The sequence below is a fragment of the Artibeus jamaicensis genome, unplaced genomic scaffold (genome assembly GCF_021234435.1).
Source record: "Artibeus jamaicensis isolate MK-2021 breed Jamaican fruit bat unplaced genomic scaffold, CSHL_Jam_final contig_3126, whole genome shotgun sequence".
Classification (NCBI taxonomy): Eukaryota; Metazoa; Chordata; class Mammalia; order Chiroptera; family Phyllostomidae; genus Artibeus; species Artibeus jamaicensis.
This window is the reverse complement of record NW_026521723.1, coordinates 13,053,485-13,071,333: the sequence shown is the minus strand read 5'-3', so window position 1 is coordinate 13,071,333 and position 17,849 is coordinate 13,053,485. Positions and strand designations below refer to the sequence as shown.

General features: G+C 37.8%; 1 protein-coding gene across 1 annotated transcript in view; it reads right to left on the bottom strand.

The window, feature by feature from the left end:
• Positions 1–10,427: 10,427 nt before the first annotated feature.
• The window catches only part of GAP43 (growth associated protein 43), a 108,436-nt gene continuing 101,014 nt past the window's right edge, over positions 10,428–17,849 (bottom strand). Inside the window, exon 3 of the mRNA XM_037155890.2 lies at positions 10,428–11,053. Coding sequence (XP_037011785.2) covers positions 10,965–11,053 — 89 coding nt within the window. The 3' untranslated portion in view covers positions 10,428–10,964. The remainder of the gene's footprint in view (positions 11,054–17,849) is intronic.

The following is a 17,849-nucleotide window of genomic DNA, read 5'->3' as shown; positions in this document are numbered from 1 at the left end:
AGAGAGAAATATCTATTTGTTGTTCCACTTAGTTCTGGGTTCATTGGTTAATTTTTGTATGTGCACTGACCAGTGATTGAACCTACAACCTTGGCATATGGGATAATGCTCTGAGCTATTCAGCCAAAGCCTTGAGCAAGCCTTAAGTAATAGAAAGAACAGTATCAATTCTGAATCTACATATGGAATAGAGTCATAGGTACTGCTACTACCACTGTGGTTTGTTAGCTATAAACCACATTTGAAGGTGTTATGACTTACTGGCTTTCCCCCATAAAATTCGTATGCTGAAGCTCCAACCCTCAACATTATAGTATTTGCCTTTGGCAGGAAAACAGGTTTAGATGAGATTATGAGGGTGTAGCCCCAGGATGGGATGTGCTCTTATAAGAAGAGGAAGAGACACCAGGGCTCTCTCTCTCTCTCTCTCTCTCTCTCTGCCATGTGAGGATACAGCAAGAAGATGACCACCTATAAGCCAGGAAGAGGGCCTTCATCAAGAACTAAATTCCTGTCACCTTGATCTTGGACTTCCCAGCTAGAGTATCTTTCACCTACTTCTTTGCCCCAAAAACTTCCACATCACTTGAGATTAAACTTTTTTGACTCCTCCTCCCCTTCCAGGAAGCCTCCCTTATTCTCTGCGCAGTTTGGGGTACACCTCCTCCTGGTTCTCACACATTCTTCATTCCTCTACAGCAGTCATCACAACCTCACACTGGCGTTGCGTCATGCTCCCCTTAATTATATGGACCTCGTCTTATTTCTTGTGCTATCTCCGTGTCTAGGACTAATAGATTTATTTGAAGTCAATTGATGATATCTTGAACTTGTAGTAGCTTCTAGACTCCTGTGAAGTAGCCAGAAAACAAAGATTGAGCTTATATAAATAGGAGAGATGAGCCCATCTGAGTTGCTCTGGTAATGGCTTAAAGTAGTGGATGAAGACTTGAACTTAACAATATGCAAGAGAAAAAACAACATGGTTTTGGCTGCTTAGAGATACACAAAAAAGTCATTTCTAGGGAAAACCTTGGGTGCTAGCTAACCATCTCTATTTTACATGACACCCTGGCAAAATGGACCCTTCCTTTGGAAAATATCTAGGATAAATTGATTCTGTGAGTGTTATAGCTGTTTAGGTGAGGCTCCAGTTTTTTTTGTTTTTATTTTGTTTTCAATTTTTTATTTCCTGACTCATTTGCTACAGCTTGTCAAAATATTATATACATGTACATTTGTATTCAAAGGTCTATCGGAAAAAGTCCAGCCACTGTCAACATAACAAGAACACTTTGAGCAACATTGATGTAACCTGGCAGCCAAGGAGAGTGGGCTGGAATGTACATGTGTGAATAATGACAACTTCACTGTACTAGTGAGTGGGGGCAATAGATGCCACTGAGTGAACAGGTGTACTGTGTGGCCATCACATTCAAAATGACTGAGCGAGGAGAGCCACGAATCTGCATCAAATTTTCCATTAAGCTTGGACATTCTTCTGCAGAAAGTATTTAGATGAGTCAGAAGGCTTTCAGGGATGATAATGAGTGCAGTGCAAATAAAAGCTTGGTACAAATGCTTCAAAGATGATCAAGAATCTGTTGAAAGTGATCCATGTTCTAGAAGGCCTGCAACAAGCAGAACACCTGAGAATGTTGAACCTGTATGGGCTGCAGTCAACAAAGATCCCTGACTGACTATGCAAGAACTAGAAGCTGATTTGGGGATTTCAAAAACTACTGTGCCCAAGATTTTGATGCAGGATCTTGGCCTGAAATGTTTTGTGGCACCTGATGGCAATTCCAATAAAAGATTTTGCAGAATGTTTTAAACACTGGAGGAACCACTGGGAGAACTGTGTGAGGTCCCAAGGTGCCTACTTTGAAGGGGACTGAGGCATCATTGTCCTATGTACAATGTTTCTTGTATCTTCTTTAATGAATGTCTTTATTTTTCATATTACATGGCTAGATATTTCCGGACAGACCTTGTATATACATATATGTTTATATGTATATATACATGTATATATCGTGTCTTGTTACTCTAAGCAACAAATCTTTATTTCAGTAAACACCTACTCGATTGTAGCCTAACAGTAATATACCCAGAGAAAATATATAAAAATATTTGTTTAACATAGTTTGCTAATAATAAAGGATTTATATTCACTATGTTGTATAATTACTTTCTTGCCGTATGCTGTTCTGATGTAAAATAAGGTTCAATTTTTAAAAGAGACACCTGAGACTTTAATATTAAATCATATCCAATATCTTGTTTATCTAAGTGTAAGATATGTTTTATGATTTTTACTAAGAGTTTGGGGATGAGAGAAGTGTCATCGGCATCACTGAACCTCATTTCCAACCTCCGTTACATGTTTTATTGTTTTCCTCCTCTGTAGACATAATGACATTGTCTCTCAGCATTTCAGATTTGTACATTAAATCTTTAATATATTTGATCAACATGTGGGAAAAAAGTATGTTATATACACTGGGCCACAAGTCACCATGCTTATGCCACAGATACTGTAAAAATCTCCAAGTGCCAGGAGATTAGGGCCAGCTGGGTGAGACCGTTACCCAGCAGATTACTTATGTATGCCAGGGTTACTAGGACTGGGGGAGCATTGAGGGGATAATAGGTCTGGAATCCTTTAAGTCGTACATGGTGAATGTGCAATTTAAGTAAGCTTATGCAGAAAAGAAAAACTACAAACACACATAACTCAAAAGTCCAAGAACAGTACTTGCTTCAAGAATTACTAGAACTAGAAGACCCAACAATGTTACCAGGACTCTTGTCTCTTTCCACTTCTTGGGCAGGCTCTCTCTACATGGTCATAAAACAGCCATTATCTATGGAAGACTTGCATTCACTTGTCTAGAAATGCTACCAGGAAAAAAATTTTTTCCTTCTAGTTTTGGCATAAAATTCCAGGGGAGGACCAGGTTTAAGTCACATGCCCATGCTTAAGCCAATCACTGCAGCCAGGAAATGTGATTATTTGATTGGCCAGGCCTAGCTCTTGTATCTATTATTCTGTTTTGAGCATGAGAGGAATAGATTCTGAGTCAGCTACACTCAAACTTAATGGAATAGTGTCAACGTAGAAAAGAGGTTGTCTGTTAAGACAAAAATATGAAAAAGATGCTGGGTGGGCAAGAACAATGAACATCTACTGCTAGGTAATGTTACAGGACAGTGACTCATAGATAAATACTATAGTTAGGAGGAACCAGTTTTAAAAGTAAGACATCCAAAAAGTATGTGCCAAACTCAAGGAGCAATAAAAAGACAAAGTGCAATTTGAGATTGCAATTTTGAGAGAGATTTATTTGCCATTTTAAGATTCTACTCAATGCTAGGGAGTGTCTTAAGAGCCAGAGACAGAAGCAAAACAGGGAAAGTTCTTGCCTTGATGAAGCTTGTATTCCAGTGATGGAAGGTAAATAAAATAATTGAGTAAAGAATCTAGTATTTTAAATGGAAACAAGACTTATATCTACTTGAAATACTTTCACAGGAAAGGGTGGTAGACAACATTGAGTGAGCTGATCATGGGAGACTTTGAGAAGGTGGCATTGACAACATACCTGAAGGAGACATGTGCATAGCTGGAGGAAGAGCATTCCAAGCAGAGGGAACCATAAGACCAAAGGCGGCAGTAAATTCATGGAGATCCACTCCTACAAATTCAGGAATGGACAAGCAGAGACTATGAGGGGGCCACTGTGGCTCGCAATTCTCAGGTGCTATGTAGTGACTGGATCAAAACTTGTCAGATTCATGTGGCCATTGGTGCCCCAAGTTCATCATCTGGTATATCCGAATTCTCAGAAAAATACTTCTTCTTAAATGAGGGGCCTGAGTTGCAGGTGATGCTCCTGTGGGAAGTATGCAAGGCCAAAGGAAGGGAAAAGAAAGTAGAGACTAACAGGCCAGAATTATAGTTCATTCATTCATTTACTCATTCACCCATTCATGCATTCATGAAGCATTTATTTACTATGTCTCTGTTATTTCAGGCACTCAAGAAAGCAGGGTACAAAATTAAGCATGATAAAAACCCCACACCTAAGCATTTTATTGTCTCAGAAGGGTTGTCTGCACCAACAGTGTGGGCTACTTCCTGGGGAGGAAGGCAGGATTCATGGTTTAGGTTTGCAGGTCAGAGAGTTGATAAGGGCGGCGCCGGAGAGTGTTCATGGTTGGTGACCTCCCATGCTGAGGCAGAGGCCGCCTTACCCTCCCCAGGTGGAGGGGATGATCAGCGCCTTCACTTACTCTTGCAGCTGTCTTGTCCAACACAGGACACAGGTGTCGCCTCTTTGCACTCCCCCTTGGCTTAGTAAACATTGCAGGGTTTCTAGACTCTTCCCCTTATTCTGCTTACTAAAGGAAGAAGAGAGAAGGTACTAGGAAGGGTAGGGAAACAAAGACAGACAGGTATGAATGTTCCTCCTTTTGTTCCTACCCTGCATCTTTTTCCCCAGTGTGGTGAAAGAGAAATTTTTTTGTCTTTATTTTTCTTTCTTTTTTTAAATATATTTTATTAATTATGTCATTACAGTTGTTCTATTCCCCCCTTCGTTCCCTTCCACCCTGCACACCCCCTCCCCCACCATTCACCCTTTAGTTTATGACCAGGTGTCTCAAGTTCTTTAGATTCTATATTTCCCATACTGTTCTTGCCATCCCACCTATCTATTTTCTACCTACCGTCTATCCTACTTATTTTCTATACCTTTTCCCCCCTTCTCCTCCTCCCACTCCCCTGTTGCTAACCCTCCATGTGATCTTCATTTCTATGGTTCACTCCTGATCTAGCTGTCCTCTTACTTTGCTTTTGTTTTAGGTGTGGTTGCTAATAACTGTGAGTTTGCTGTCCTTTCACTGTTCATCTTTTTTATCTTCTTTTTCTTAGGTAAGTCCCTTTAACATTTCATATGATAAGGGCTTGGTGATGATGAAATTCTTGAATTTGATCTTATCTGAGAAGCACTTTATCTGCCTCCCCAATGTGGTGGAAGAGAAATTTTAAAAAGTATAATTCTTCCTCCTATGCTTTAAATTTTTTTAAGAAAGAGCAATACCTGCTTTTTTACTTTAGTGTATAAAATTAAATATCCATCTTCCTATACATAATTTAAACAAAATTTGCACTTAGGATGAGTTAATGAATGAGCACTCAGTTCCCTCAACTCTTAGTAATAGCTCCAGCTTATAAGAGGCCCTAGTCAATCATCTTCATGAGCATGAGTTTTGAAGTGGCCAAGTCTAGTTTTATAACCATACTATTGGTTACATCCAAAACGCTGAAAAACGCTGCTGTGGGGAGTGGTGAAAGCCCACCAGGCATCACAAACTGATGGTTTGGTTTGGCAAGCCCGGTATTATTCTTGTTTATTTTTTAATTTATTTTTCAGAGTGTTTAAGTAGGTCATGAATTCTTCAGTTTACCACAAACCCGACCGGCTTGGAATTACTCCATGTTTTCTATATTCAGCATTCATAGTCTATACCTTCTCTACAAAGTAAGGAAACTTCTTAAAGTAATTCCATTAGCTTTCTAGGAATTTAAATCTCAGGTCCTCATGGGCCAACCTAGTCTTTAGCATTATAGTTCTGAATAATCACTAAGACCTCATATAATCATCAGAAAATGTTGGTCTGGAAAACAACAACTCTAGCATTCCCTTCAGGAGACTCAGGGCCAGGAGTTGGGTGAGGCAAGTGAGGTGCTTGTCTCAAGGGCAAAATTTAAGGTCCCATCAAAATAGCAATCAATATAAGTAATATTTTAAGGCAATATGTTAAAAAATCAAAATTAATGCAAAAATATCTACACTAAACAATGAAAATGTCAAATAAAGACAGGTTGCTGTTGACCCTGCATTATTAGGCAACAGTGTCTGTCCTTTCCAATCAACCCTCAGTTTCCTCGTCTGGCAAGGCAACGCAGCCCATGCCCACCAGCAGGAGGGTTTATCAGGGTCCACAACAATGTGCCAACAGATTGGGCAACATGGGGCTTTCTGTGTAGTCATGTTTTTCATTATAGAGCTTTTATTAACCTTCCCACTTAGTTAAAAAATGGGATAGTATTTTAATAAGTGTATATAGAAATGCACATTTTCCTTTTTGTATCAGGCTTTCATAAGGCACTGGTAAGTAATAAGAATCATGAATTTTAAAGTCCTCTGTCTCTATTTTGTCAGTCTGCATGAAAATGACCTCAATATGTTCAGCAGTTTGCAAAATAATATATAAAGCATGAGCCAACTGATGTCTCAAATATACATATCTGTATATATACATATGAATGTAGATAAATAGATAAGTGGATAATACAATAGGAAGGGAGTAAAGCAGACAAATAGGCAGACTTTGTGAAGATATATCTCTAAATGTTAACATGCTCAAATGGTAAATTGTGAATGATCTTATATTCTTTCTTACTTCTATTTTCTTCCTTTCAAACAGTATTATTTGGGTGGTTAAGCAATAAAAGTAGTTTAAGATTTTCATGACAACCCCATGTGCTCTCATAGCCTGATCATGTGTGATGCAATGTTAACCAGGAACGCCTATTTTTTGAATGGAGGCTTCTCACTTCATCAAAATGTACAGTATCAGTGAGGTGCCATCTGTGACAGTAGACATGTTGTAATTGCCAACAGTAGCACAAATCTGTAAAAATAAAAATCAGGTAACCAATATGCCGGAAAGTGTGCATTCAAAACGTCCTTGCCTCTTTAATGGAATTTTCCAAGAGCATTTAGTGACTTGTCATTCTCATAGCTGTAATCTTGTCTTCCTTCTCAACAACTGAATTTCTTTTCAGGAAGAAAAAACAAATTTGCAATTATATAGGAGTAAATATGTAACAAAAAGAGGTGATAGGTGTGAATACAGGCCTTGCTTAGATGATAGGCAAGTATGAGTTTTAATCTCCTAGAGAAAAAAAATGAGTTTTTTTTTTGAAATGAAGAAAGCACACATTTCTAATCTCATTAGCTAGCATTTAGCTAGAAGGGTCACCAATCATTAAATTAATTTTAAAGCCAGCTTAGCAGAAACTGTTTCCATGACAACAAACCAATATATGAAAGGTTAAAAAAAAGCTATGGAATTTGAGATGATCCTAACGTGCTTTATGGAAATTGCTGATTAATTTGATTTTCTTAGTGCTCAGGCTTCTATGCCAACTGCAGAATGGGCTTTCCTTGGACTGGCTAATGTTGGGAATAATGCATTTTTTAGAGTTCTGAGGTTTCTTTTCCCTGGGAAACTGAGACAGAGATTTGGTAAACCTTCTCCAATCTCCCTTAGGAGCAGAATATGGGAAGGGACAATTGTAAAAGACCCTCAGATCACCTCAAACTGACGAAGAAAAATAAAAATTTTTCTTCACTTTTCTGATCAAAGTAGCAGGCACAAGTACATCCTTATTTTCTTCTGCAAACCACATCAACAAATTTGCTCATGAATTAAATGTCTTGTGGGGGAAAAAAGATGAATCAGGCTGCTTCCTAGATTTCTGAACTAGGCCACTGGGTAGCTGATGGTGAAAAAGATTGCAGGATGATCAAAGTATAGAGTAATAGGAATAGAGTTCTATTTTAGAAATGCTTTCATCTTCAAAGAGACTCAAATTGTATTACAGCAGGACTGAACATTTTAGAACCAAATGATACAGCTCAGTGAAGAGATTACTCCATGCAGACACAGCCATGGTTTTCTAATAATCGGATATTGAGTTTGGTGCCCAGATCTTATTATGCTTTTAAAGAATCACTTGCCAATGTTGAAAACTTTCTTTACTTGTTCTCAACCTAGTCTGTCTTTTTAAGAAAGTAAACCAGCTGCAGATATTTTAGAATCAACAAATCATGTTGCTTTCTGAACAGAATTGGAATCTACCCTTGTGCCTTGAATGATCTGTTTCCCAGTATCACTTGACTTTGTGTATGTTGTGCACAAGTTTGAATCATGTTGCTTTGTGTCAGTGTGAAGCCTGCAATTCCTAGTGCGTCTTTTAAGATTATTATGAACCTCTCTGATGTGTCTTTTCCCACCTTTAAAATTCTGTTAAGGAGTCAAGGCTTTGTAGAACAAATAAAAATAGATATTCATAAGTACAAGACAAAACCCCAACTCTGACAAGATTAGCAAGATCACTAAACAATGTATATTAACATAGACTTAAAAATTATATGCTATTGTTTTCAGTGTGAGCATGGATTCAGTGGAAGAAGTTTAGAATCATACCTTGAAGAAGTTGAACTGTTTCAAGTCATAGGAATGTTGCTTTCAATGATAAATTTAGAAAAGAAATTAAAACATTTATTATACAAAAACCCCAACAACTTAGAGGTAAAATAAAATCCCTAAAACAATGTACTGCCAACATGGCTCCATCCTATGGAAGACCTTTTCTAAAACCTCATCTCAAATCTGATGAGATTTTAATCAGGTGAAGATTGAGTCCCAGGTACTTGCTTCAAATTCTTTGAAATCATACCAAGCTGGAATGACTGTAAAACTCCTAAATTATTTTAATACAATTAATGATTTTTTACCTTTTTTTTTTGGTTGCTTCTCTCAAAGGAAATTGCACTTCATCTAAGTGCCAAGAGACAACCCCTTGATCTGGTCAGTACTGATCCTTCATGTGACATTAGCTTTCTTCAAAGCACTAAGGAGGGACCAGCTCCACACAGAGCTGAGTAGTTACCAAGGTGTAGGTTGTACCCCCTAACATCATATATTTCCTTGACTTTTAAATTTTTATTTTATTTTAATTCTATTGCAATTGCCCCAATTTTCCAGCTTTGCCCTCTTCTGTCCTGTCCCATCCCCCACTCCTATAGTCCATCCAAGTCCATGGGTCATTCATACATGTTCTTTGACTTCTCCCTCCCCTCCCACACCTCCTTTCTTCTGGGAGCTGTCAGTCTGTTCCCTATTTCCATGTCTCTGGTTCTGTTTTTCTTATTATTTTGTTCATTAAATTCCTCTTATAAGTGATATCATATGGTATTTGTCTTTCATCGACTGGCTTATTTCACTTAGCCTAATAGTCTCCAGTTCTTTCCATGCTGTCACAAAGGGTAGGAATTCCTTCTTCTTTCTTTCTGCTACATAGTATTCTATTGTGTCCATTTATACAATGAAATACTGTGATCTTTATTATTTGAAGGTCTTGAAACAATTTTCTTTGCTAAGAAATTCTATGTGCAGATGATTATAGGAAGTTGAAGAGGGTCCATTGTCCATGCTTATCTATGGGAGAGAATTCAGGGTTAGGCAGGGTATGACTTGTTAGGAATTTATACCAGGATTTATTTATGAAATTTAGAGGGGAAAAAAAAGAGCATCAGGTTCTTCAAGGTTTAGGAACATTGCTATTTCTCATGGGAACTATTTATCTTCTAATAGATGGTCTTCAGAAAAAAGCAACTGGAAGGAAATTTGAAAAGGACAGATATGCTAAATGGACACCATTTTATATATTATCACCATGAGCAGCAACAATGACAGTAAATAATCAAGGATCTAAGAGCTGCCTCATGTGGGGATAAGTCCCACAGAAGTTAATAAGCACAAAAAGATAGAACGGGCTGTGTCAATACTTGGGCTAAATGAAATCATCTAAACAAAAGTTTCTGAGTTATGCATTTCTTTATAATATTTAACTTAGCAAAACTTAGAATAACCTTCCAGTGCATACTTCTCTTGAGGGATGAAAATACTCTGAAATGACTTCAGTAATGGTAAGTCTTAATTCCTCTTATGGTCTGAATTGTGCCCCTCCTCCTCAGATTCAGATGTTGAAATCCTAACTTCCAATGCCTTGGAGTATGGCTTTATTTGGAGGTAATAAAGTTAAGGTGAGGTCATTATGGTGGGCCCTAACCAAGTATGATTGGTGTCTTTACAAAAAGGGTGAAGTTAGACATATAAACACCCACAGACAATGAAGACACGTAGAGAGAAGATGGTCATTTGTATGTCAAAGAGAGAGGATTGGAACAGGTCCTACCCTCATTGCCCTTAGGAGGAGCCAACACTCTCAATACCTTGATTTCAGGCTTCCAGCCTCCAGAACGGTAAGAAAATAAATTTCTGTTGTTTCAGCCACTCAGTCTGTGGCAATTTGCTACAGCAGACTAGGGAACCAGTGTAGCCCCCAACCATCCCATCAAGGACAAAAGCTATTGGTTCTGACTGGAGCCTTAGGCTTCACCTGTCTTTTCTTTATCAGGGTTGTTGGTGTCAAGAATGAGATAAAATATAAGACCTCAATTAGAGAGGTACCAGATCAATGAGAAAGTGAAGGAGAGACACGGAGACATTAGAGTTTGATTATTCTCATGATTTATTAATATTCAGATTGAAAAAGGAGCCTTAGAGCCGCAAGTTACGCTAATTGGCACATTTGCTTTATTTATTTTCTAAACAAACTGGGTTTTTGAATTTTTTTCTTTTTGTTCATTCCATCACATTGAAAAGGAGAAAAACAAAAATGATTTTGAATTCACTCAATATTTTGGACTCCTCAGATGAACGGAACATTGCACACACACTTGGAACAGAGAGAGAGAGAGAGGAAAGTGGACTCCCACAGGGCCACACGCACCAATTCAAAAAACTTGGATACAGTGCAAGAATTTCCCAAAATGATTGGATCATCATTACCAAAAACTCGCCATAACAACACCAAGAAACAAAAAATGTTTAAGCCACACTGTTTGACTTGGGATCTTTCCTGCTTTTTTTTTTAAATGTTTGCCACATAGAGAGAAAGAGGGCTAGTGGGTGGGAGAGGACAGACTCACAGGTGTGAGCAGGTCAGGAAGGGAAACTTCAGAGTGGAGCTGAGAAGAGGGAGGGAGAGACAGGGTCCCGGAGAGGGGACAGTGAGGACGTGGAAAGCCATTTCTTAGAGTTCAGGCATGTTCTTGGTCCACCTCACGTTCTTCTCCTTTATCCTCCTCCTGCCGGGCACTTTCCTTAGGTTTGGTTTCATCTACAGCTTCTAAGGAAAAAAACAAGATGGGGGTGGGGAGTGGGAGAAGTGTTAGTATTTTGTCTCGTCTGTTCATATGATAGTGCAATGCATTTGCTCTTTTCATACCATGTCCCAAGAGCTTTAAGATAAAAAGAAATTGCTATCATAGTAATATGATTTCCAAGTTCAGAAGCATTTACCTCCAGAAGGTTGTTCAATGACACATATAAAGAGCTCAGCAACAAAGCTATGACATTGGGAGCAAGGAGTCCACACAGAAATGACCATGGCCTTTAATCTCAGCCTTACAATCAAAATATCCATATATAGGCTCTTAACATAGGAAATCAACATAAATTGTGTATCTATTTTTCCATTGGTGTCAGAGTAATTGTGACAGATAATTCATGTGGATGATTGAACCATCATCCCAACTCTCTCATTCCTTATTTCTAGTATTATAAAGGCTGGAAAGTGAAATACTTGAATTTCCAGCTCCCCTTAAAGCTAAGGACGTCCATGTAACACACTGATGGCCAATTATATACAGAACTCTCTGGGGAGGAATCCAGAGGAAGTGTTTGCCCTTTACTTTTCCCATTCTTGATGACTGAGGCATCAAACATACCTGGCAGTGTAACAGCTATTTTGTGATCATGGGGACAAAAACTGTACACTAAGGATGGTGGAACAGAGAGATAAAAATCTGTCACTGAGTGACCATACCACTCAAACACATCCTCCTCAGACTTTTTTTTTGTTATGTGAGACAAATTACTAACCTCTTCAAACCATTGTGGCAGTTTTTGATTTCTTGAAATAAAAAATATAAGGCAAGTGTGCTTTGTGTCTTTAAAGTATCACTTTTTTTTTCCCTGTGGGAAGCAGGTGACTTTACTAATAACTCTTCTGTCTGGTTTCCCTAAAGAACTCAGACAATTGATTTCATGCGACAAGATAGTTTATAATATGCCAGCTAGTGGAAAGAGAATTTATTTTCCCTGAAATCACTTGTTTTACTAACCTAAACTTCCTGTATCAAGGGTCCCCACGACCACCCACAAGTTCAATGATTTGCTAGGAGGACTTGCAAGATTCAATGCACAGTCTTATTCATGGATGTGATTTATCACAGTGAAAGGACATGAAGCAAAATAAGCAAAGGGAAAAATTACATGGGTGACGTTCAGAGGAAACCAGGCACAAGATCCACTAATCCTCTCCCCACAAGTATTCAATGGTCCATAGGATAGGGTTGTGTAATTCCTCCAGCAGTGAACTGTGACTTGTTTGAGATGTCCTCTACTGGGGAAGCCCGCCTGAGCTAACAGAACTGGAGTTTTTTTATGGGGCTGGTCATGGAGACACCTGCTATCTAGCAGTAACCAAATCCAGACACCCAGAAGGAAAACAGACATCCAATACAAACCACATTGTTGCATAGTTTAGGCACAGTGAATACTCTTAGGTAAGGGAACAATGAGAACTCTCTCAAAATCCAACTTCCTAGATGCCAGCCAAGGGTCAACTTTATAAGCAGAACTTCCTAAGAATTGAGACATGTTGAGACTAGAGAAATGGGGGCGTTTGTTTGTTTGTTTGTTTGTTTGTTTTTAAATCACAGTTTACATCTAAGTTATTTTGTGTTAGTTTTAGGTGTACAGCATAGTGGTTAGACAATCATATAATTTACAAAGTGATCCCTCCAATATTTCCACCACCCACCTGACATGATACCTTGTTATTACTATATTCTTGACCATATTTCCTATGCTGCACTTTACATCCCCATGACTATTTTGTAACTAGCACAGCCCCCTAACCCCTCTCCCCTCTGGCATCCATCAGTCTGTTCTCTCTATCTGTGGAAGAAAGTATGCAACATTTTCAGCATATTATGCTTTATTACTTCAAGAAAGGCAAGAACATGACTGAAACACACAAAAAAAGATCTGTGTAGTGTATGAAGAAGGTGCTATGACTCATCAGATGCGTCAAAAGTGGTTTGTGAAGTCTCATGTTGGAGATTTCTTGCTGGACAATGATGCTCCACAGTTGGATAGACAAGTTGAAGTTGATAGCAATCAAATCAAGACATTAATTGAGAAAAATCAACGTATATCATGCAGGAAATAGCAGACAAACTCAAAATATCCAAATCAATAAAACTGTGTCTTTATTTTAAGGGAAAAAACCATCTAAACATTTTGGCAAACTCAATATTTTATTCTTTAGAGTTCACATATAAGTGAGATCATATCGTATTTGTCTTTCATTGTCTGAATTATTTTACTTAGCACAAATTATCTAGGTCCATCCATGCTGTCACAAAGGATAAGATTTTTTTCTTTTTTTTTTCATTATCACCCAAAAACATATTTATTTTAAAGAGAGAGGAAGACAGAGAGAGAAACATCCACCTGTTGCCTCCAGTATTCACTCCCACAGAGGACTGAACCGGCAACCTAAGTATGTACCCTGATGGGGTTCAAACCTACAACATTTTGTTCATGGAACGATGCTCCAACCAGCTTAGCCACCTGGCCAGGTCTATGATTTTTGTTCTTTTTTATGTCCAAGTAATACTCCATTGTACATATGTACTACAACTTTTTATCCACTTATCTGTTGATGGGCACTTGTGTTGCTTCCATATCTTGGCTATTATAAATAATGTTGCAATGAAAAAGAGGTACATATGTTCTTTCAAACTAGCACTTTGGGTTCCTTTCAATACATACCCAGATGTGAAATTGCTGGGTAATCAAGCAGTTCCATTTTTAATTTTTTTAAAGATTTTATTTATTTATCTTTAGAGGGGGAAGGGAAGGAGAGAGGGAGAGAAACATCAATGTATGGTTGCCTTTTGTGCATCCCCTGCTGGGAACTGGCCTGCAGGGAACTTGCCTGCAACCCTGGCATGTGCCCTGACTGGGAATCGAACCACAATTGTCTGGTTCACAGGCCCGTGCTCAACCATTTTTAATTTTTGAAGAAACTTCACACTGTTTTCCATACTGTCTGTACTAATTGCATTCCCATCAACAGTAGCAAGGGTTCCCTTATCTCTACAACCTCCCAACACTTCTTGTTCGTTGCTTCATTGATGGTAGCAGTTCTGACAGGTGTGAGGTGCTATCTCACTGTGGTTTTAGCTTGCATTTCTCTGATGGTTAGTTAAGCATTTTTCATGTCTATTGACCATCTGTATGTTCCCTCCACAGAAGTGTTTATTCAGAGGTCCTCTGTCCCCTTCTTAATAGGACTTTTTTGGTGTTGGGTTGTAATTCTTTATACATGTTTGATATCAGTCATTTATTGGATATATCATTGGATAATATGTGCTCTCATTAAGTGGGTGGTCTTTTTGTTTTGTTGATGGTTTCCTTTGCTGTGCAATAACTCTTTAGTTTGATGAGGTCCCAGAAATGAGGTTCTTTTAGAAGAACATTAGAGGGGTTCCTAAAAACGCATGCCTCTCTCAGGTCAGTCAGCTGTATGTTTGTATTCATACAAAGCCGAACATTTACAGCCAAATAAGACCAATGCTGCTAAATATATTTTTGGAATCCCTTCTTTGGAACACTATCTAATAATATTTTTAAAAGATCTCTCCAGTAAGAGAGAATGTATAACTCCTTGCAAATAGATGAGATTTTTATAATCAAATGAGGCTGTCTTGTAAATAAGGTTGTAGCTATGATGAAAAATTTTATTTTATGACTCATATTTTACCAAAGTTTTAAACTCTGATTTATTTCAGGGGTTTGTAACTGACTATACATTATTTCCAAATTGCAGTCATTTTAGTAAGGCTACTTACTACTTCTCATAAAGATTTTTTAAGGCAATAGCCTTTTACAATTACTGTTATTAACCTTTAAAGAACCAGCATACCTATCATATTTTCCAGCAAAAAAAATTTTGGAAGAAACTAATTCAATTTTGATCATCATAATACTTTATGTACCAGATGTCTTCTTCATAGATTACAGAAATTTAGTATGCTAATGAATCATTTAATTTTCTGACTGAAGAATGCTTCCAGATTTATTTTAGTGAGGGCCTTCTATGGCAATTTGAAATCTATCTAGAGAACTTACTTAGTTTCCCAGCCTTGCCCAAAACTTTGGCTATTGCAGGTGTGCCCAGGGTGGTTTACTATCATGATCAACTCTAAGAAAGAACATATTTAGTGCCCTCTTCAAACTATAAAAGAACATAATAGTGATTTAAGCTGTTTAGAATCACACAGAAGGATTAGCTGTAGAAACAAAATAATACTTCAAAACTCTCTTTCTAAAAAGTTGAGAGCTATTATGTATGATTTGAGGAAAATTAAAACATTCAAAATAAAAAAGGTGAAAGTAGGTTGGGGAAGGTGAGAAGAATTATATATTCGTGGAATAAAGGGATCAGAATTCAAAAGGGGCAACAAAAGAACAAAAATTTAGGTGACCCTGAGAAGCAGCCATACTTTCTGTCCACTATTGGTGTAGAATCAGGTTACATTCTTCCAAATCCCCCCACTTTTCTAGTCATTCTTTGCCTGCACCTAGAAGAAAAGATGAAACTCAACACACATCTGCTGATTATAACAGGAAGTCACTGTTCTTTTCTACTAAAATAGCTTCAGTATCTACATAGTCTTTCCTCAAATGCTTTAAAGTATTTGAAATATGATTAATTATTTAATTAATTATTTGATAACTTGTTACCAAGCACTTGCAATGAGCCAGGCATTCTAGGTATTGAGAAGAAGTAATGAAAAAACATGACAAATATTTTTGCTTTTGTTTAAGCCTTTTATAATGTACTTTTACCAAACAATAAAATTTGTAATTATAGACTGTCAACAGTTAGGGGGACTTTTAAGATCATCCAGTCATTAAATCATAACTCTAAGCAGAAACAATACCTATTTTTGCTCAGCTTTGACCAACTAGCCCCCATCCCCACCATGTCCAGCACAGAACCTATTGCAGGGAACGCCCTCAATTAATATTTGTTGAATGCAAGAATAAAGGGACATTCTCATTTCACAGTGAGAAAAGTGAAGTCCAAGCACAGGAAGAGATTTCCCCTCAATCAAAAGATTTGCTCATAACCAAGCCCGTACTAAAATCTAGGTCTTTTACTTGTCTGGGTTTTTCCATTATATTAGGTGGCTAAACTCAACCAGAGTAGGGTGAGGTCAAACCCCTTTTACCAATTCAGCACTGGAAACTGAGTATTTAGGGCTCATAGGCTTTTAGTGACCTATAAAACTTTCATGATTAAAAACAAACTTGTTTCAAAATGTAAAATAAAATGAAAACTGGTAAAGTTCAGTTAGATTACTACAAAAGGGAACATGTTAATGGGTTAGCTGGGATGTAAGTCAGCTGAACACACACAATTAGATTGTATATACATTATATTTTATATGAGATGAGAGTAATTTTTATGCTTGTTTGATATTATTGAATATTAAGCAAAGGGGTTATCTCTGTGTTAGATGAAGGGATAGCTAGTTAGAAAAAATAAAACATGTCAAGTCGGTGGATTTAACAAAATTCTTTTTTAAAAAAAGATTTTATTTTTTTATTTATTTTTAGAGAGGGGAAGGGAGGGGGAAAGAGACCCCCCCCGGTCTGCAGCCTGTGCTCAACCCACTGAGTCACACCAGCCAGGGTTCAACAAAATTCTTATAGGCCACCAGAAAATTATGGGGAACAGAACAATATAAAGTAACAATCTTTTATCAGCACAAGTGAGGTAAGCAAAAAATTCATAACAATATTTTTAAAATAAACCTACACACAAATGAAGGAAAAAGCAATCAGATTTGGGCCACAGACCTGCTGTAGTTAGAGCCACTTTGAAGGGAGACTGCACATGAGTTTGCAGAGGTTTAAACCCCACACAAAGGGAAGTTTATTGTGAACACAATCTGAGTTATATATCAATGGGTCCATTTGAGCCTAAATGTCAGCAAGAACTTCTGGATATTGCTAATTTACTCTTTCTCTCACTGACGCTAACTGTAGACAAGTCAGCACAGTTAATAAATCATGTTGACCATATACACAACTATGTGTATATGTACATTTTCTTACCTGTTCTATGCAGCAGCCTCCCTGCCTGGAAAGAACCGTACATTATGACTTTCCTGGCCCCTTGCATGAAGTATTTAGCTATAGCTAATGTGTTTGACCTCTTACTCTATGCTCAGAACAGATCTAAGTATGAGTAAGGTACTCATACAGGTACCTTATGCATCCCGTATTATAGCTGGAAAAGTGAGGCACAATAAGATGAAGTAACTTACCTAAGACCACACTGTTTGTGAATGGCAGCAGTGAGTTCCAGCCTAGGACAGGACCATCTAGGCAGCTTCTACTTTAGATTGCTCTCCTTGCCCTTATCTTTGCCCTAGAAGGGTGGGTATTCCCTGAGTGGGAGCTAGAGCAGGGAGTTGCAGGCATGTAGCCTGGGGCCTACAAAATTTAAATGCTGGTCTTGATTAAAGCAGCTCAGAATGCAGGGAAGAATCCTGATTATCTTGCATAATATGAATCTTGTCCAGGTACTTTCTGGCACTAATTACATAATTTGTAAATGCTAGAGATGAGTTAATATATAATCTTTACTATTTTGTGCAAAAATTTTGATCATCATAGTGAGTAACAAAGATAAATGAATGGCTGAAGCCAGCTGGTCACTCCAATTACCATAATCCAATTAGGGTAATTAATCACATTCCCCATCTAGAGGATCAACCTCCCTCTGAGATAGTTATTGCTTAAGAAGAATTCTATTGCTGTAGAAGCTAAAGATTAAA